Source organism: Limanda limanda, chromosome 6, assembly GCF_963576545.1.
Source record: "Limanda limanda chromosome 6, fLimLim1.1, whole genome shotgun sequence".
NCBI lineage: Eukaryota > Metazoa > Chordata > Actinopteri > Pleuronectiformes > Pleuronectidae > Limanda > Limanda limanda.
In genome coordinates this window covers 27,966,046-27,987,341 of record NC_083641.1, presented here as the reverse complement: position 1 = coordinate 27,987,341, position 21,296 = coordinate 27,966,046, and the positions used below count along the sequence as shown (strand labels likewise).

The 21,296-nt window shown below is 41.5% G+C and overlaps 2 protein-coding genes across 2 annotated transcripts; one reads left to right on the top strand and one right to left on the bottom strand.

The window, feature by feature from the left end:
* Positions 1–33: 33 nt before the first annotated feature.
* klc3 (kinesin light chain 3) lies at positions 34–8,951 on the bottom strand. Its single transcript, XM_061073064.1, has 14 exons — positions 8,804–8,951; positions 7,131–7,400; positions 6,552–6,617; positions 6,093–6,257; positions 5,829–5,904; positions 5,013–5,158; positions 4,771–4,853; positions 4,326–4,413; positions 4,139–4,240; positions 3,637–3,810; positions 2,984–3,083; positions 2,719–2,899; positions 2,560–2,626; positions 34–2,242 (listed from the first exon to the last, which is right to left on the bottom strand). Exons 2-14 carry the CDS (start codon positions 7,362–7,364, stop codon positions 2,159–2,161), a joined length of 1,566 nt encoding a protein of 521 aa, XP_060929047.1. The 5' UTR covers positions 7,365–7,400; positions 8,804–8,951; the 3' UTR covers positions 34–2,158.
* Positions 8,952–10,545: 1,594 nt separating this feature from the next.
* Positions 10,546–13,119, top strand: LOC133003025 (WD repeat-containing protein on Y chromosome-like). The gene has a single exon (XM_061072612.1). The coding sequence runs from the start codon at positions 10,546–10,548 to the stop codon at positions 13,117–13,119; it is 2,574 nt and encodes an 857-aa protein (XP_060928595.1).
* Positions 13,120–21,296: the final 8,177 nt, after the last annotated feature.

Genomic DNA, 21,296 nt, shown 5'->3' with positions numbered 1-21,296 from the left:
ATCATGTAAATAACACACACTAAAATACGAAGGTTTTAACATTATTGTCATTTATTTCAGCTCAAGATTGCAAATATAAAATACAAACATTCATATTCTCCAGAATAAACACAGCATCAGAAGAGATGTTTTCCATCTTCTACATAGTTTTTCCCATTTTATGTGTATCAAACATAAGTGCTTCATTTAGCTTGTAACAGACAGGAATTACCACAGTTGCTAAATACTGTGGTTTTAACCCTTGCGACAATCAGCAGTCTTCTCTTCTACCACAGCAAATGTACAATCAGTCGTTCTCAACCACGGAAAGTGATTGAGCGAAAAAGAAAATGAAGCGAATCCTAAGAAGAACAGAACCGACTCAAATCAATGAGTCATCTTCAAGGAGCCTTGTTTCCTCCGAGCAGCATTTTGTTGCGTCTGTTTCAAACTTAAACATTCCTGAGGAATTAGATAATTGCTCTACCAGCATTAACATAAAATGGAAGAAGCAGTGTTGACGTAAGAATTGAATCTAGACTTTAAGTCGAAAGTAACTAGTTCAAGTAATTCTCTCTACAACAAATTAAATAGCACGAATAAATCTACATCATATTAAAAGCTATTTCATTATTTATATTGGTGACTTCATGCATCGTGGATTTCAGGCATTTCAGTGAATGAGCATAAATGTACAGTTGAAAGATGAAAGATTTAAAGTGGCTTAATTCAAAGCTGCTGAGAATTCTCATGTAAATCTGCAGCCCAGCGGACGTCTGAGCTTTCTCTTGTTCCAGCTCGTTGTTTCGCTGTTCACTGGAACCACAGCTTCTCTTATCTGCCTCATCGGTTTGTACCCGACCTGCTCACCACCCGACAGAGACAGAGACAGGTGAACAGAGCATCGAGCATTTAGCAGCTAAAGAGCCCGATGGTTCCCTCAGGACTTCAATGACTTCACATGGAAGCAACAAACATGACTCTGAATAAATGTTTAAGTTGGTCTGTTACTGTTTCACGTCAGATTAAGCAACTGTTTGTTAACAAGTTCACGATATCAACTTTAACATTGATGATATGTAAACTTTGTTCACAACTTTTCACTGCCCCCAAGAAATCAGTAGGTGCAGCAGGTAACCATAACAACAGTGACTCAGGCACACAATAACTTTGGGAATCCATGTAGCATGAAACTATTTTCTGAACTGAGTAGAAATTTAAAATGTATAAAATGGTGAAATTCATAATTTTCTGAATATTGAGGCGTGTGAACAATAATGACATAATGACTGATATTCTACGGTTGGTGTCCAAAAGTCGGACGCCACTTCCCCATTGATTTGATTAAAGTCCGATATGTGCAAGAGCCGGTGTTGGGTCTCTTAAGTTGTTCCTTATTTTCATAAAATGGAATGACAGAACTGGAATGTGGTGCAAAGCAGCTAAAATAACTAATTTGTATTTTTATGATTATCATCTGCAAATATTAAATATTAATTCAATGACCTGCACATTTTAAAGGCAAACACATTTCTTTAACGGTATAAACTTAGCCCTCGTAAACCAAATGTCACATTAAAATTTCCACAAACACATTTTGATCATTGTGCAAAAATACGTTTATGTCCCTGTGATCCTCAAAAAGCAGGTTTTTTAAAATGATAAGCTCTCATTTCAATAAACCTGTTAAGCTTAAAAAAAAAAAAAAAAAGATTAAAAAGTAAACAACCTTTTTTCAGTGTCATCAGAATAAAATGTTCCTGAAATGTCGAAACCAGCAGGAGAGAAACAGCCTCGACTTCTTAACAACAGATTACTGGAACTTTAAAGTGTTTGTTTACAGTGTTAAAGTCAATGTTTTAAAAAGTCCTTATTTTTAACAAACGAGTTTCCGAACTTTTAAACTTCTGAGTAGAAAGAAGGAAACTGTGTTGATTTTAAATCTACATCCATGAGGGAATTATGTTAATGTCAAGTGAACAGGAAGTGCAATGTCTATGAAGGTGTGGTCGTTAAGTTTCTCTCTGTTCCCCTCAGGTAGAAAAGGGGAATTCACTTTGGTGAAGTTCATCTAATTGAAGCGATTGATTGTGGGCTGTGAGTTTATAACTTAACAGTGTTTGTGTGTGTGTGTGTGTGTGTCTATGTGTGTGTGTGTGTGTGTGTGTGTGTGTGTGTGTTAGCTGATCCTCCCGAGTGATCCTCGTCTCGTCAGACTCAGCGTGCTGGAGCTCAGGCCTCGGATATCTGTCAAACGGCTCGACTGAGGAACAACACAAAAACACACAAGTGTTAACATGCTACACACTTTACAGCTGAGTCAGAGGTTTTTATCCCTGAATGAGGAACAACGTTAGAGCTCAAATAATTCAACAGGAACTTCTGTTAATGCAGAACAAAGAAAAAGACAAATTTGGTACAAAGCACATAACATTAACGTTTGTGTTCCCTTGTTTAATGACATTGGTGGGGAAATTAAGTTTTACACACACTCTTTATAGTATTTATAGAAAGTATGTTTAATAAGAATGTACATCGAGTCACCGTGTTTAAAAGGACTGACTCAGAAACTTCTCTCACCTCTGCACCGTCCTGACTCTCTCCGGCTCCAACGTTCAGCACGTTCAGAGAGTTGGCTCTCTTCATCCTGGAAACAGGACAGAGTATCATGAACTGGGATCTTGACAAAGAGTCTGGTTTCAGCTGGAGGTCTTTAACATCGTTCTAACAGAAGATTACCCAGCATTCCTCGGGGTGGTTTCCTCCAGCTCGACTCCTCTTAGCTTGCGGACCAGTTTCTCGCTGCTTCTGCGTATGGACTCTCGGAGCTTGGTGAAGGAGCCGCTGCGCTTCAGGTTACTAAGTCCGTCCGGTCTGGGACCAGCCTCCTCTGCTCCGGACCAGCTGGGACGACCTTCACCTGGAGGACGGACAGACCGGCGTGTCAACAGACAGATGTTCAAAGCTCTCATTCAGTGCGTCTGCTGGCTGACATGTTGTTTACCTTCTACTGATCCAAACTCCTTTTCATGTGCTCTGGTCAGGATCTCTTTGTAAAGAGCCTCAGCTTGTCTGTATTTCCCCTGTTTGAGATAACATGAGGCCTGACAAGGAAAGTGAGACGACAATGAGTGAAGGTAAAGGGATAAATGATCAGTGACTGTATATAAACATGACAACAGACAAAAATGAAGACAAACTATCTTGATCGCCCCCTGGTGGCCGGCCAAACCCATTCAGTATTTCTTTCACAAACGTGGTTTCTGTCATTTCAGGTGTTCAAGTGTTTGTGTTTCTGATAAACTTGGTTTTAATTAGTTAGTTGATGAAAGTGAGTATCTGCAGGACCTTGAGGAAATAGAGACACATTGTCCATCTTAATTTACAGTCTATTAAAATGACATTAAATTTGCTATTAACAAATATTGGTAAATGGGAGGTAAGAATGAAATACTGACTTCATATTATGTAAATGTTATTATACAGTTATTGTTTTACAGTTGTTATATAGTGAAACAATTAAGTGTGATCCACTATCTCTCTAAATCTGGAACTACAAAACTTGGAGGAAAACATTGAAATAAAGGTTTCATGGAGAAATAAAAATAAAACTCCAAAGAAATCTCCTTTAGACATCAGAGTGTTCTCTCGTCTCACCAGGTTGTTCTTGGTCTTTGCCACATTGGCGTCGTCTGGTCCCAGTTTGCTTTGGTAAATGTGCAGAGCTCGTTCGTAGTACAGCTCCACCTCCTGGTACTTCCCCTGGTTCTGACACAGCAGCGCCAGGTTGTTCAGCTGCTTGGCCACATCTGGGTGGTCTACACCTAGAACCTGAGGATGACAAGTACACACAATTCACTACATCAACACTATCTGATGCATGACACGTGTTGACTGAAGCAAATGCGGTTGAATGAGTCATAGTTTCCAAACATCTCTTTTTTTGCTTGTCCAGACTCCAACACTGACCAGGAGTTTTAAAAGTAAAACAGGGCCAGCAGTGTTTCCAAACATCTAATAACTCTGGAGTGATGTTGAATGGCAGGCAGAACCACATTAACATTACATTACATATCATTAACAGTTTAAAACTAAAACAATAGAATAAATGTAGCTTCCGTCTCCTTCTAAGTGCAGTAAATTAAATGTGTTTTCTCACCTTCTCCCTGATCTCCAGAGCTCGTTTACAAAGCGGCTCTGCTTCCTTGTATTTCCCTCTTTTCCCATATAGCACTGCCAGGTTGTTGAGTGTTGCAGCCACCTGCACACACAAACACACACACACACACACATTATATAACAAAACAGAAACAGTCAAACTGCTAGATAAAGTGAAGGTCACTTACAGCTGGATGGTCCATCCCCAGAGTTTTCTCCCTGATCGCCAGCGCGTCATTCAACAGACTGGCTGCTTCTTTGTATTTGTTCTGGTCTCTGAACAGAAAAACAACATGCACCTCAGATCACGCTTATTAAAATCACATGCTTTTGGTAAAATAAGTTCCTCGTTCCAAAAACGGGCCGAATGGCAGCTTGGTTTATTGTTTTCAGTAGTGACCTTGATTTTATTGTTTTCAATCTGAAACGAGTTTGGTAAACAACTAAAGTGTCTTGTTATGATATTATTCATAAAATGTATAAAAAGATGGACAACGTGTTCCAAACCTAAGTTAGAACATTTTGGGACAATACAACAGTAAGAAAGACATCTGTCTCAAAGATGTAAGTCTAAGATATTATCTTTTGTAGGGGGATTGATACGTTTTTGCATTTGTCGCTATGGTAACTCACCTATACACCAGCGCCAGTATATTCAGCATGGTGGCGACATCTGGGTGCGTGTGGCCTGAGGACTTCTCCAAGTCTTCCAAAGCCTGTAGAGACATAATCAACAGTTACAGTGAAACAAGTCAGTTCAGCTGCAAGAAGACACGAGGCTCCAGTGAGACTCCAGCTGAGAAGCTGCTGCTGCAGGTTTCAGATTGTCAGAAAACAACAGTTCCAACGTGCTGTACACAGAAAGTCCCTCTCACTTGTTTGCAGAGCGGCACGGCGACCTCGTAGCGTCCCTGGGAGGCGTACTGGATGACCAGGTTGTGGAGCGTTCGAAGGCGAGCAGGGATCTCGTAGCCGCCCTGCTGGGCTGCAGCGGCTGCACTGCTGTGGTGAGGCTGCGACACTGAAGAGGAACAAACAAATAAATGCTCAAATGTTTTCTTTAGTGAACAATAAGGGCAGAAATGAGATGTGAGCAAACAATTACCTTCATAACTTGATTCATATTGAATCTTTGTATTTGTACACTCAACATTCATCTCTTTGATAAGTATTCTGGCCATTGTTTTAATTCTTTGCAACTTTAAATGATCTTGTTATGTAGCTGCCGTCATGTGACTCCACTCGTCTTTACTGAGTGTGACAGGTTGTTACTGAAATTATCCTAAGCAGCTGAGTCAGGACAAACAGTGAAGACACAGAGAGTCACACTGTTTATCTGCTGCAACACTCTCTATTTAATAAGTATGGCTAGTTCCAGGAGAAACCACATAGACACTGTTCTCCTACATTACAACAACAGTGTCACACCGAAAGTGTTGCCCTTTGTTTGGCTTCTATTTTCTAAGTTGTTCCAGTAATAAAACTTCTTAATGCCATCCTGACAAAATCCCGGTGGCCGGATTTTCTCTTGTGTTGCTGACATCATCCAGTGATACAACCGAAACACCAACATTCACACAACTCCTCCACTGAGTAGCAGCAGTAAAACAAATAAAGGTTTGTTTTTTCTTTTTTGTGACGTTTTATTAGACAATCAGCACACACATCCCCACGCCCCAGCAGGGACTTACTCTGCGACTGCTCCTCATCATCAGTGGGAAACAGATCATCCAGAGACTCTTTGTTGGAGGATGTGTCTTTGTCATCCTGGAGGAAGAAACAAACACTCTCAGAAACTCCACATAAAAGTTCTCAGTAGGAAATATTTCCCCATGAGCATGACATACATACATGAATTATGTAAATGTGGAGCATGTTGTTATTTCAACACTTAGTTATCTCTGAGCCATCACAAAGACAAACATGTATTTGTGTCTGTATGGTGTTGGTCTCACCAGGTGAGGCTCCTCCAGGTCGTATTTGCGTATGGACGACATGAACTGCAGATGTCTGTTCTGCTCCTCCAGGGTCACGACCTCCTGCTCTCTGTCCTGCAGCCGCTGCTGAGCTCCGGCCAGCTCATCCCTCAGCCACTGGTTCTCCTGACAGAGACGACGCACCTGAGGAGGAAGAGGAGGACACAAAGGAAGAGGAGGAGGAGGAGATGATGAAGGAAGGGGAGAAGAAGAATAATTATGGTAGAGAGAAAGGAATGGAGGAAGAGGGAGTAGTAGGAAAGGAAAGAGGGAGATATGGTTGGAGTTGGAAGAAATTAATGAAAGCTTTAGTGATTGGACGAGACAAGTCATTCTGTGCGATAAATTAAATTCAAACCAAAACAAATTTAGAAAGCTCAGGAAACCAGGAAGAACCGGATTAGAATCTCCCTTTTTACATTTCCTGGAGAAAGTCACCTGAGCTCGCAGCTTCTGTTTCTCGGCCTCCAGGGATCCCAGGTGAGCCGACAACGCCATCATCACCTGAAGGGACGAGAAACAAGTGAAACATGAAGTACGGAGGAAAAGTAAACAGTGACTCATGTTAATGAATTAAAATGGGTAAACTTAAAATATTATAAATGGAACTATCCTGAACACTATGAAAAGTTCTTTAAAACACTTTTAGATGCTGATTGTTATTTGAATGCTCATCTAATACTACATCGTGTCATCTCTGAACCATTTGCTCTAGTTAGGATGTTTACTTTCACCAGATACACTTGTCCTTTTAAAGCCCTTTTTCCTACTTTGAGTTATTGGATCATTTTTGTCCTTTTGGATAAGTTGTCTTTATTTGGGCTTTTTATCCTGAAGTCATTTATAAAGTAATCAGATAATTAATTTTGAACCCTAATTCATTTGCATAAATTGCCTTTTTCCAGCCAGTTTCAAGAAAGTTGCCTGTTCTGGATCTTGAGATTTTCACAAACAATAAAACCACAATTAAAGAGAAACAACACATCACTGTCACTTGTTCTCTCCTTCTGTTGGTACCTGTGCCTCGCTCAGCCCCAGCTCTATCCTCTCCAGGGACTGACGGATGATGCCGCTCTTCTCCTGCTCCACGCTGCCGCTCTTCTCCTGCTCCACGCTGCCACTCTCCATCGCAGAGCGGCTCTCCATCGTCTCCTGCAAGCTTCCCAGCAGACTGCGATTCTCTCCTCTCAGAGCCTCCAGCCCTGCGATCACCTGCTGCGTGTTACACAGAATCTCCTCCGCCAACAGCATGGCTACACCACTGAGGTTCCTCCTCTCACGACTGACCTGGGAACAGCACACAGAGGAAAACATGAATAGCTGAATAGGTCATTGCAGTTCTTGTGGTACAAGTGGAAGCTATAAAAGCCTTGTGACATCACAAGAAGACGTAATATATTTACTTCAGTAGTAGAATTAGAGGTAATTGCAGCAGTCGTGGTAACATAACATTCTATCTGTGTGGCACATTTCTCTGGTCAGTTCTGGGCTTTCTATGGCCGCACATGTGTGGGAGTTCATATTATAAATAAAGCACAAAAATACAGATCATGCCCAAACTGTATGCGATAGCTTACCTATTCTTTATAATTTGTATTTGTATTTACAGATCTACCATGAATTGTATCCTGGAAAGAATAAAGCTCCATGTATAGAAAATATATAGAAAACTTTATATTTTAATTCATCTACCAGCATTTAGGTGCTATTAATAAAAACTTTCCAAAACCAGATACAATTTATATTTGTCTTGAATTGTTTTTATATGTTTTTGTGAACAACTTTGACATGTTTTATAATAACAAACACACACACACACACACGCACACGCACACACACACACACAAACAAACAACTCTGTTTACTGTAGGCGGCGCAACAAGCTGCAGTCTTGAACCACCGTTCCAACGACCCCCCCACTAATTTCACGGTGCGCATTTTCTTTAAACGTTACCTTACGGGCGTGCACTTGATGTGACGTGATTTCAAAATAAAAGGGGACCTTCTGGTAAATTTGAAGGAAATAATAAGGTAACAAATGAATCGACAAATTGATTATTACCTATATGAAGAAATGATAAATAACAAAAACAATTAATGGTAAAATAACGAATGTCCATGAAACTATATTTGAGAAAGTTGAGGCTTTACAAATAAATGATTTGTCTCGACTGCTGTATGAATAATTAGTCAAACATTACTTCGAAGAAAACTCGGAATTTCAAGCAACAAAATATGAAACTGTCCGTTTCCACAGATGAATGTCTCACTCTGACAATATTAGGATATTCTGACTTAGAATTTCAGAGTAAAATCCTTACAAAATATCATATTTTCACTGCTTTCGCCTTTATTTTGAAATCCCTCTAGCATGCTCGTAACGTAATGATGGGAGACAACGCGCACGGGGAATCGAGTGGCCGCTGGTCAGACGCTGTTCCTGAGTGTTTGACCTCAGCTCGGGAATAATGAGTTTATATGCAAATTACAACACAATTAAAAAAGTGACGCAAAACTTTCGACTGACGCAACGAAGACTGCGTCACATCGCGATGGTTTATTTACCTCAAATTAGACCAATGTTATGTTGTTGTGTTACTGTGCAACACACACAAACGCAGACACATACTGACATGCACACAGACAGACACACACACAGATAGACACATAGGCTTTATTAATAGCCTCACCTGCTAAGTCTGCAGCGTTGTGTTGACTCGGGTCTTTTTGTCTTTTGTCCCCTCCGAGCTGCGGTGGTTGTAGTTTGAATTCGTCACGCACGCACACGCACACGCATCACGCTGGGCGGCTGCAGCTCTCGGGTGATTTCCTTCAGTTCAGTGGAACATGAAGAATTAAAGTGTGAATCATTCACCTGCCGCCTCCTGTCACTGCTGCTGCCGCTGCCGTCCTCACACACGCAGCTTCCGCTTCTCGCCTTCAGAATAAAAGCCTGATCACAGCACATCTGAGGCCTTGTTGCTGCACAGAGATAATGTTCCAGTGATCAGACACTGGCACGTCCCTCTCTGTGGAATCCTGATTTAAAATATAATACTAAATACATAAATAAATATGGTATTTTTATTTATAACAGGTTATTTTGCCAAAACCCTTGTGATGCACATTTGTGAAGATTTTGCCTGTTAAAATAATAAAGTTCTAATCTTAAAAGAAAATGTGCAGAAATATGTTTACAATAAGCGAAATATCAATATAACATAACATCAACAACCTTCTATAGGCCGACTTGTGTCTAATTAAACAAGAAAGAAGCGAATCACCTGAAATTGTTAATATGTCAATTTATATAGTTTATTCTGAAGGGATGGTCTCGTGGTTTCCTGTTTGTGTCCAGTTTTGTCTGTTCGACTTGATGAAGCTGAGGAGCTTACCTGATCCCATGTTTCCCATCATGCACCGCGGCAGCCGTGCTGGCCGTGATGTCCTCGGACCACAGACAGGGACACGGCCCCCTGCCGGACAGATGAGCAGCTGCAGGAGGGGAGAGGGACAGACTGTCAACACAGTTTCAATCAAACACAGTTCACAGTCTACACATGTCTAGAGACTTCAGAGTAGTTATTAGCTACAAGTATATAGGACATATGATATTAACTTAATATTTATTACATCACTTTTAATTTTGAAATGATCCATCCACCTCCTTTAACTGGACCTAGTTACTAACAATAATTAATTTTAAAAAGCTTATAATTACTATACCACACCGACTCAGGAGTGAAACGTTAATTGATTAAGGGTCAATCCACTAATTAATGAATCATATTGATAAACCATAAAAATGAAAATAAACATTATCAACTGAAAAAGAGTCAGTTAATTATAATATTATAAGCAAATAATATAAATTAAATCTCACAGGTGTTTATCTCCCTTTTTCATTACAAAAAGCCTTTTTGCTTTTCGTACTATTTCCTTAACTCTTGTGCTTGTTTATACTTAATTAGATTCTGCATAGTATGAGTTCTTCTTCAGATCCTGAGAGCTGTATTCCTCTCTTTCAATACTTAGTCTTTCCCAATACTTCCTTTTGAAGTATTGGGAAAGACAATCTCTTTTCTTTCCCAATACTTCTGAAAAATCTCTGAAGTGCTATGTTACACAACGCTGGAAGAAGATCGATCACAATGTGTAATATAGGAAAAATACGTCTTCTTCTGATTGGTTCATTGGCGGGTGGCAATCGATCTCAAAGTGCATTACAGCCATAAACTGGATCTCAATTGTTTTTGAATAAAGAAAACATTTGGATCAAAGAAACATATTCACAGACTTAAAGGGAGATCTAGATCAAAGCAAAACAGACCATTGACATTGACTACTTGGTGGGTTAGGGATTGCTACCCATGACTTATCTGAAGTGCAGCACGGGAAATATCTAAATACATGACCCAACGCAGCTAGCAAAATGATGAATGCTTCAGATATGACCAAGATTGCAAAGGCAATGGAAACAGTTTGCTGCTATGGACTCAAACAGCGGCTGGATTTTAAGGAGTTTTGTGCACTACTGAAGCCAATGAACATTTCTCTGAGTGACGCTGAGATCTACATCCTCTACAAACAGATTGGCACAAATCCTGACAAAACCATGGACAGTGATCAGGTGCTAAACTTTCTTGTGAATAGAAAACTAGCACATCAAAGACTGTATTTTGGAGAGCTTTTTCCTAAACCTTTCGAAATTGTACCAGTGGATCACTACAGAGAAATTGTTCGTCTGTTATTCCATCCCTTCGAGGATGAGAACAATCCTGAACCTGATAAACAAGTTTCCACAGAATCGTACAGGGCTTTCAGGAGAGGTCAATACCTCTCAATCAGCTCAGATGCTGTCCTCAACATGTGGACTGACAGGTTTGCCCTCACACAAACAATTCCTCTACACAAAATTAAAAAGACAACACTTCCTTTCTCGAACCACAGGAAAATGAAAGTTCAGGACATGGTTTACATCAAAGAACTCAAGCAGCTGGCCATCTCCACCGAGAGGGAAGTGTTATTCTACAATTGTGACTGTAACACAGAAATCGAAACAGAGGTTTTGGAAATCAGTCACTCTCTAATGGTGGACAAAGTAGTGACTGCCATGAGTTACTGGTCCAATGAATCAAAATCCGTGTTTTCCTTCGGTGATACAGACGGCTTTTTGTACATGTTTATCTCCTACGCTATTCGGACAAACGGCCTTTTCTGCCAAGATTTTTTCAAGATTCCTTCCATGCACGAGTATCCAAGCGTTCATGTGTCTGACCTGTTAGATGACCCCTCTAATCACGTGTGTGTTAAAGTGCACAACTTCAATGATGCATGCACTCAAATCCAATACTTTCCATTGCTGGACACGTTTGTCACCTTAAGTGGTTCATCCTGTACGATGGTCCTCACATCCCTCAACACCTCACATGGTATCACAGTCTCACAGAGTTTCTTCGAGAGCAGAGGAGATCACAAGTATTTCTTGTGCGTTGAACACGCCTCTTCATGTGGGTATCTAGTGACCGGTGGTTCAGATGGGTTACTGCGGCTGTGGTTACCCCACAGAAAACTGTCCTGTGTGCGTTCACTGACAGAACATGTCAAACCCATCATTTACATTAGGTTTAATCCTAAAGACAGAATAGTCCTAAGTATATCCAAGGACATGAATGTTTGCGTGTGGACAGAGAGCTGGCAGTGCATTCAAAGCTTCCATGTCCACGGGATGGAACAAGCCTCAATGGCCAGTGTGTGTTATAACATTCACAACAATGAGCTCATCCTGACGAACTCCGACATAAGAAAATGTCTTGGAAGAGGAACAGATGTTTATAAAATCACATTAACATCCCACGACATGCCGCTGTGCTCCGCTCTCTACCACAGCTCCTACAAACAGGTCATTTCTGTTTGTCAGAGTGGCGTGGTGACAGTGTGGGACTTTCTAACAGGAAAGGCTGTGATGCAGTTCGATGTCACTCCAAACAAACATAAGGCCATCACTGCCATGTCATTTGACGAAACACAGGAGGGACTGGTCACGATTTCATGGGACGGGAAAGTGAGGCTGTGGAACTTTAACAGTGGATCGGAGCTGGCCGTTCACGCAGTGAATCTGCCAAACCAAGTGACAGGAATTGTTTGCACAAAAAATAGGATGTTTGTGTCGATAAAATACTCTAAGATCATTTTTGACCTGGATTTGGTGGGTGATGACAACAAACTTTTGGAGCATCAGTATTTAAGTGACATTTCCTCCATGGATAACCATGAAAACACACTGGTCGCTGCCTCCAACAATAGAAATGTTGTTATCTGGGATGCCTGCAGCGGCGAGACTCTCTACTGGCTGAATACCAGTACAAGCCCTAGAACCCACGTGGCATTTAGAAAATCTCAAGGCCAGATCAGGAGACTCATTACCAAGAAGCAGCAACAATGTCTCACAGCCCCTGGGATCAGTCTGACAGGGGCAAAATCAGAAGTGGAAGTCAATCATCTTGTTACATGTCTAAGGGCTCGAGAGAATACTTGCACCACAGCCACGCTGCTGACCTCTGCAGATGGATGCATCTATGCCTGGTCTGCCAAAAGCAAGGGAGGTCTGTTGGGAAAGTTCAATGCTGTAAATGGTGAAGATGCTGCCCTTGTCATCATGTCACCGGATGTCAAAGGACGGAGACTTTTGACAGGTGACACTACCGGGAGGATTTGTCTGTGGGACATTCAGGAATTTGGATTTAATAAACAGACAGACGAGGGGCCATTTGAGGATATGGACGGGTGGCGTGTGTCACTCTGTACACCTCCACTGCTGGCCTGCTGGCAGTCTCATCATAAAGGGATAGTGAGCGCTGTGAGCGATCCCACTGGTGAACACATCATAACTGCAGGTTTGGACCACAACGTTAAATTATGGACAAATACAGGCTGCTGCAGAGGCCTCTTTGGGAGGAACCAATGGGATGCCTCCCAACCCTGCAACAACCAGGATGACCAGTAAGGAACACCACAGACAGCAGGACAGACCACAGACAGCAGGACAGACCACAGACAGCAGGACATACCACAGACAGCAGGACAGACTACAGACAGCAGGACAGACTACAGACAGCAGGACAGATCACAGACAGCAAGACAGACCACAAACAGCAGGACAGACCACAGACAGCAGGACATACCACAGACAGCAGGACAGACTACAGACAGCAGGACAGACTACAAACAGCAGGACAGATCACAGACAGCAAGACAGACCACAGACAGCAGGACAGACCACAGACAGCAGGACAGACCACAGACAGCAGGACAGACCACAGACAGCACAGATCACAGACAGCAGGACAGACCACAGACAGCAGGACAGATACAGGACCAATAAAGGACCTGAACTCAGGATATGTGGAAACGTCTTAGAGGCTGATGTCCGTAACGCTGTCTTCGAAACACCCCCCCGAACAAAAAGCTGCCTCATCCTGCAAGTTTGGCAACCATCTCTGAAAAGGTTCAGCCCCAAAACCATCAGACTCATCTCATGCCACGTCCGCCCCCGACTCCGCTCACCAAAAGCTGTAGCAACATTACAAAGAGCAATCAGCTAGTAAGAAATCATAATGCATAAGGGATGTAATCCAGAGTAGACATCAAGAAACAGCTGTCGGTTCTTCCTGTGTATAGTTTGCTGTTCTACTTGTGTCTGTCTGTGTTTACACCGGATGCTCCTGTTTCCTCCCAGAATTTTATCCCACTTTTCTCGTTAAAACAAACTGCAAAACTGAACAAAGAATTATTACTACTCCTCATTATATTATTCATAATTCAAATACGGCAGATAAATACAATTATTATATAATAAATAAAACACACAGATTAAAAAACTATTAAAGACTTTGACTAATAGGTTTTGGGGTTAACTTTTTGTTTTTATTTTGCAAGACATGCTAAATACTAAAGCAGGCAGCTCCTCAGTTAGTGTCACTGAAATATGCAGGTTCATTTTTCCCTTAACCTCTGACCTCGTTGCAGAAAATAGAAATCCCTTTAGTTGTTCATCTGTTGGAGTCAAAATATCCACATTAGCTTTATATACATAATAGTTTTTCACTGTATTGTATAAAGTTTTTTTCATGTTGTTTGCACATGCGCAATTGCTGAAACCGTCCAGACTGAGCAGCAGAGGGGAAATAAACTGCTTCAATATAAAACCTCATGAATGAAAAGTTAAGCTTCTCTAAATCACTTCATCTTTTCTAAATCTCTTCATAAACCTCACTGACCTTTATAATAACAGTTAGGTCTTTGTTCTTAAGCACAGTCTCATTGACTCATTAACTCAGTGTAACATAAACTCATGTTAATACTTCATTACTTTGTCACACACACACACACACACACACACACACACACACACACACACACACACACACACACACACACACACACACACACAGGTTTGCGCAGCTATATTTAGGACTTTGTATTGACTTCCATTGATTGTGGAGGACTAACCGTAACCTTATTCCTAATCCAACAAATCCAAACCTAACACTTACTTTAACCTAACCACAGTTACCATCTTAACTCTGACCTTAACCAGGAGCTCAGAAATGAAGTAGGGCCTCAAGTCCCTAAAGAGGACACACACACACACACACACACACACACACACACACACACACACACACACACACACACACACACACACACACACACACACACACACACACAGAGTTGATGATTGATTATACTACTCTGTTCTTATTTTCTGCCAACTCAAACTGTCAATGCCACACATAACTGCATCATGACTATCCTTAATTATTTATCCCCCCCCCTTAATATTCACACTCGATACACTGAATATCAGATTCGTGTGAGGAGGGAGGTGCACGCAGCCCCCATATAGAAACTATTTCCAATAAGAAGTGGGTGTGATGAGGCCTCGGCACAAGAGCCTGAGAGAGAGAAGACCCTGAGACGAAGTGAATAGAAGAAGAGACTGTGTGTTTGTGTGTGTGTGTGTGTGTGTGTGTGTGTGTGTGTGTGTGCCTGCGTGTGTGTGTGTGTGTGTGTGTGTGTTAGATTAGAAGCTGCTAAGCAGAGAAAATGAGTTCAGTGCTGAGATGAGAGGGGCGGTGGGACTTCACACTGGGAACACAACCCTGCTGTCGACAGCAGGAAGGAATGAGAGTACAGGCTGCAGGCGGATAGGTGTCTGTGTGTGTTTGTCTGTGTGTGTGTGTGTGTGTCTGTGTGTGAGTGTGTGTGTGCATAGACCTGGGTATGGGCACATATAAAAAAACTAAAGAGAGAGTCTGGACAGGTGTGCATGGTCAACATAACTGCATGGACACATTTTCATGTAGATACACATGATGCCAGGATTTAAAGATTTTCAGCTGTTGTCAGAGATGGCCAACATCTACACACACACACACACACACAGTCATATAAATGTGTTAAACAAAAAATTCGACGATCACAGACAGATATATTGAGGATGCTCTCCACGTTCAGTCGTGTCCCGTCTGTCTCCCGTCCTCCTCTCAGCCGTCCTGCTGCTTTGGTGGAGAAACATAAAATTGAAATATGAATGGACGGAGGAATGCTAGAAGGGGGACAGCTGACTCTATGCAATTCAATAAGCAGAACTGGCATTGGAGATCGGAGGACCCGTCGAGGTGGCACTAAATATAGAACCCCACCCATCAACCCCGACACCCTCGTGTTACTCACCCACGCCACACCCCCCCTCCATGGGGCTCATGTTTCATCGTAAGCTCACCAGTCACCTTCAGAGAAAAGAAATACGAAATTTAAATGAATTTGTTGCATAATACAACATTTTAATTTGAAATCATTTAATGTTGGTTAGTGCAGATGAGTGAATATTCAATAGGGTCGTTCTGCCGGGCATTTTGAACGGTGGCCCTGAGAGGGAACACACTGCAAACGGAGAAAACATCATCAATTCTACAACACATTCATGGGAAGTAAAAAACGCACAACAAATACTAACAGCACAACCTAAAACTCATAACAACTAAATACTCACAACGAAAACATACTAAACATCTCAATCCTGCGATCACAGCGTTAACAGAAGCATTTACCTCATTTTCCAAGCTGCAGTGAATTGAGCTCTCTGGGCCACACACACGCACACACACACACACACACACACACACACACACACGCACACACACACACACACACACACACAAACACACACACACACACACACACACACACACACACACACACACACGCACCTTTTACATACAGTCTGTGATGAGAACACAATAATTTAAGCTGTGAACCTTGTGATCATCTGTCATCGCTTTAACATGACGGGTCCTATTTATATTTCAAAAACCCTTTTGCTTTGACTCCATTGTTGGTTGCTGGTGTCATCTTACAGGTCACTATGGATATTCTAGGTTATGTGTGTGTCGACTAAACTCAAACCAGGCTTCTCCTCTGAAAACAGAAGTACTTCAATTAGTCACACAAATCAATCAGTTGAAAAAACAAATTTAGAGTTGTGATTTTTTTTGTGTGCAAATTTTGTCTCTGAAATCTGCTCCTTTCATTGTTAAACAGTATCAAACCCAATAAAACTCAATCACAGAAGACTCACATTACTGCAAAAACACTACTGCCTTAAGTTTATCTATTACAATCCTGGTCATTATTATTTCTGCAGCAAGATATTGCAATATTCATGTTGTCTTGTTAAATGTATTGTCTTTCTTGCTCCATGGATTCTTCTTGCTGGTCAAAAACTGGTACCTAAATTACCCATAATGAACAAACTATAAACAACTACGCCACCGCAAAGGATGCATGGGAACATGTGAGCTGTGACGGTGACACCGTTTGAAACAGACATATCTCCTTCAGACGTAAAGGCAACACAATGAACCTTAACTCCAGACTCCAGGACCGACTCAGTGCTCCGATACCAAATGAAAGTTGTGTACAACCGAGCATGGAACATCTCGTCTCATTGGCCGAAACACAGTCACTCCTCCACATTCAGCCCTGCCCCCCCGTTCCAGCACTTCTCATCAGGTGTCGGACTTAAACATGTGAACATGTGGAAAGAGTCGTCTTACAAATATCTGAGTCTATTTGTGGGTTCTTCAGACTGCTAACTGCTTTTACAGGACCTGTACGACCTGTACGATCTGCCACAGCTACTCCAGTCTGAGGAGTTGTCCCAGATCCTGGCTGCTCCGATTCTCTTTGAAGAGAAGACGTATTGTGCTTATGAGACATGAGTCTTTATAAGAATCCACTTGAGTTTGAAACACTAATATTGAGACAATCTCTTGATAAACTACAAGACAGAGAGCCAAGTCCACTCGAACAAACCACATGTCGAACCAAAAACAGGTGTGAAGGTTTCCTCGGACCACGGTCTGAACCAACTCACCTAAATTTAGTCCGACCAAAAGAGGTCAAACTTTATTCAAACAAGTTAGTGAAAACAATCTGTGAATTGACAGACGATGTCAGACGCACGTGGGAGGTGATGACGACAGGAACTAAGACTAACTAAAACTAACCAGATCAAATGGAAACAAGGTTAACAAAGACACAAAGCCAGGGTTCAGCCTTTCAGGAAGCAAACCACCGAGCCGTAAGGTTCAGATGGAAACTGGCCGACGAGCATCAGAGGCTGAAGCTGATAGTTGTTCCTGGCAACGCCCATGTGTGAATGTGTGAATACGTGTTACCCACAACTGGTCCCTAAGGCCTTTGCTGTGAATACCAATCTGTTATGAGACTGCATGGCGGATCCAACAAGCTTTACGAAATATATGTGTGTTTATTTATGTACATCAGTGACCTCACAGATTAGACTGTTTTCTGGGAATCAGACGGCATTCACTGATAAGAACCAGCACCAAAACACAAACAGAAGAGACCAGCGACTTGGAAGATGTGATAGAAAAACAACATTTTATATGATGTCAAATGCTTCAAAGCTTTAGAAAAGTCTGGAATATCTGACAATCCCATTTGTATGTTTTTCTTTTCCTCAAACACAGAATGGATCAGAACCATCTTTTAAAAACAAAACATTCTGACGCAGGCAGCAGAAAACAAACCTTTCTGATTGAGCATCATGTCAGTTATTATAGACTCAGCCCAAAGTAAAGCAGTAAAGCAGTAGAAGTAAAATGTCTTGATTAGTAATATTTGTTCATTCTGCTGAATAGACTCAGATCAGAATAAGTAAATTAACTGATTCACAGTTTTCCTGCTTACATAACTGTCCTTGGTGCCTGTTTCTTCAGGGCAGCTGCAGGTTTCTGAGGTTTTTGGCTCTGAGGTGGCAGCATTGGGGGAGGGGGGGGGGAGTGCTGGGGGATACTGTGACAGTCTAAACTGGGAAACTGGAACTGGGCCACTGCAGCTGGCATACACGCTACAGAACTGACTGGTCTGAATGGGAAGACGACGCACACAGCACATAGCACACGTCAGTCAGCGTGACCTTTAAGTTTTATTGATGGGAGTTTATGGTAAAGGATGAAATAAAATGGTACTTTCATATGTAAACCAGTTTCTACACCTGTTGTACGTTGCTACAAGTCCTTGATACTAATTCCCAGTTCAACAGTTCAAGAAACACTTAAAATGAAATGCATGTATGTGGACGGTCAGGCCAAAGCAACAGATCTGGAGCCGACGTGCAGATTAACAAACAAACTCAGACGACCACAACAATCAGCTGCAACCTTCAGGCAGAAAAGAAGAATACAAAGAGTTGGAAATGTGCACACACAGCTGTAGAGGGTGTGTTACGTCAGCATGTGCTGTGTGCAGCATGAGCACATGTGTTACTGCACATAGAGTATTTGGAAAATGTAACAGTGTGGTGCCATCATGTAGGTGCACTGGGTGCAGCATAGCGCTTAAATCCCAGATTTCTAAATGACAGCCTGTGAGCTTCAAGTATCAACAGGCCTGGTCCGACCGAGCAGAGAGTGAAACCACCAACTGGAGGATGTCCCAGGGATGTTCAGGTCCCAGGGATGTTCTGGCCCTTTCTTCAGTTCTGGAGAAGCTTCACATTTTGCTGCACCTGTTTAAGTCTCAAGTTGTGTCCCATTCAATGTCCCTGCAAACAACTAGAGAAACCAGATCTGACTTTTTTGTTTTCTTCATCAAAAAAGGTTTGAATTAAAAACACTATTTGACTCTGAACTCACAGTAAATGTTCAAAGCACATATTAAAAGAGTTCTTTATAAAAGATTTAAACACCAGTGTTTATTTTAATAATTTCTCTTTAAGATCTGTCCTTTAAAGCTTGATGTTCTTGAAGTTCATTCAAAACAAAAATCTGTTTATTGCAAACCAGCTTAAAGTGAAAGTGGTTCAAGACTTTTGGACCACTTTATCTTTTATATAAAACAAATTTTAGTTTTCTTTCTGGATTTTGATTGATTTGATTGTTTGCTGATTAACTGTTTTTTATGATAGTGTTCTGGTGGTTTGAGGGAATAATATATAATAAAATCTAAGACTTTTTGTTTTTGTATTATAATGAATCTCTTGTTTTTAAGATAATTGTAAAAAAAAAAAAAAGAAAAAAGAAGGAGCTGGTATTCAACATGAAATCAGTAAAACAACAAATGTCTGAGCTCATGTTCTCTGTCGTGTTCTGGGAAAACCTGGATCTCATGTGAGACTGCGTCAGCGTCACGGTGTCTCTGAGCTCCGTCCCACAATCTCCACTCTGTCACATGATGTGCATGTGAGTTGATATCTGTCTGCGGATGGATTACCCAGGTCTCTTTCCAATGAGGGTAATGACATAAGCACATGTATAGTGCAAGTTTTACACTGAGAGCCAAATGTGATTTTGGGGTGGGTGTTTTTTTTCCATGAGCACAGACTTTTATATTAGATACAAACCAACAACATCAGGATCAACGTCAGAGATACACAAGATACACAAGATACACAAGATACACAAGATACACAAGATACACAAATACACAAGATACACACACTCGGGGAAAAAAGAGATTGGAACTTTACATTTTCCTTTGTTTTCACAGCCGCTGTGTGTCGCTTCATGCCATTTGAATAAGGCAGCAGCGACACACACCTTGACCTCACACACACACACCCACTGAGAGCCCCCCCCCCCCCCCCCCAACACGGTTCAGTGAAATTCAATCTGTAGTCTTGAATATTATTATGTTACAAAGTGGTTATTTTAACTCCTAAATATGATGACAAGCAAAAATGTCACTCAGTAACATGGACTCACCAGAGACACGTGTGAAACATGAAGGACACATTGTTCACATGAGCAGCCAGTTCCCAAACCCCCCCCGAGCCAACTGCATCATAAAGTTTAAAACGTGGGTTAATCCTGTGAAAATCTTTAATGATATCCTACAGTTGCATTTAATTGAATTCTACTGCACTGAACATACTGGACACAGTTTTCATTGCATCTTTTACACGACATTCAGAAGTCTCATTGAAAATCCCATTGACAATAAGTAGGACTTTATTTCCACTTCTGTGAGTGTGAGGATGCATGTTCTGTTCTACGTGTTCGCTGCAGGCTCCAGTCAAACAGCTACGAGCAGAAGGTGAAAGGTTGGACTGAGCAGCTGTTGCCTGGTCTCTCGGCTCGAGTGTTGTGTGATGTACGTTCTTGCCTTTTAGAAACTATCCCGGGGACAGAAGACCCCCTGTGGCCAATCAGACCAGGGTACCCCGAGCCCAGCCAGCCAATAGGGATAGAACTTGAGGTATAAATGCTCTGGTTCATCAACTGGTAGAGTTGGGAAACCCTTACATTCGGTGGATAGATTGGATCCCGGGATCAGTTACAGCTTTCTTTTCTCCTAAGCAGGTAAAAAGAAAACAGATGCTTTAATCCGCCTTTTTGATAAATCCATGGAAGAGATTGTGGTGTGTTTTTTTATATGAATACGGACAAAAACTTCTTCCTGACAAAATCCCCTGATAAGAAAATGCTTCTAAGAGGGGGAAGCGTTTTGAACCAATTGTCTGTCTCACAGATTCCTTCAGTGCATTTTTCGGTCTGGATTTCTCTGAAGCTTTGTGCATTTGATCCTGATCTGGAAAATCTACTTTAATCATTCTTCTACCAGTGAAACTTTGGCTTTTATTCTTTTTTTTTT

Coding starts and splice junctions, on each gene's coding strand:
- klc3 (XM_061073064.1), bottom strand. CDS start 7,364: ATGCTGTTGGCGGAGGAGATTCTGTGTAACACGCAGCAGGTGATCGCA. Junction 3,811..4,138: donor CTCTGGAGATCAGGGAGAAG/GTGAGAAAACAC, acceptor TGTCATCCTCAG/GTTCTAGGTGTAGACCACCC. Junction 2,243..2,559: donor AGAGTCAGGACGGTGCAGAG/GTGAGAGAAGTT, acceptor GTTGTTCCTCAG/TCGAGCCGTTTGACAGATAT.
- LOC133003025 (XM_061072612.1), top strand. CDS start 10,546: ATGATGAATGCTTCAGATATGACCAAGATTGCAAAGGCAATGGAAACA.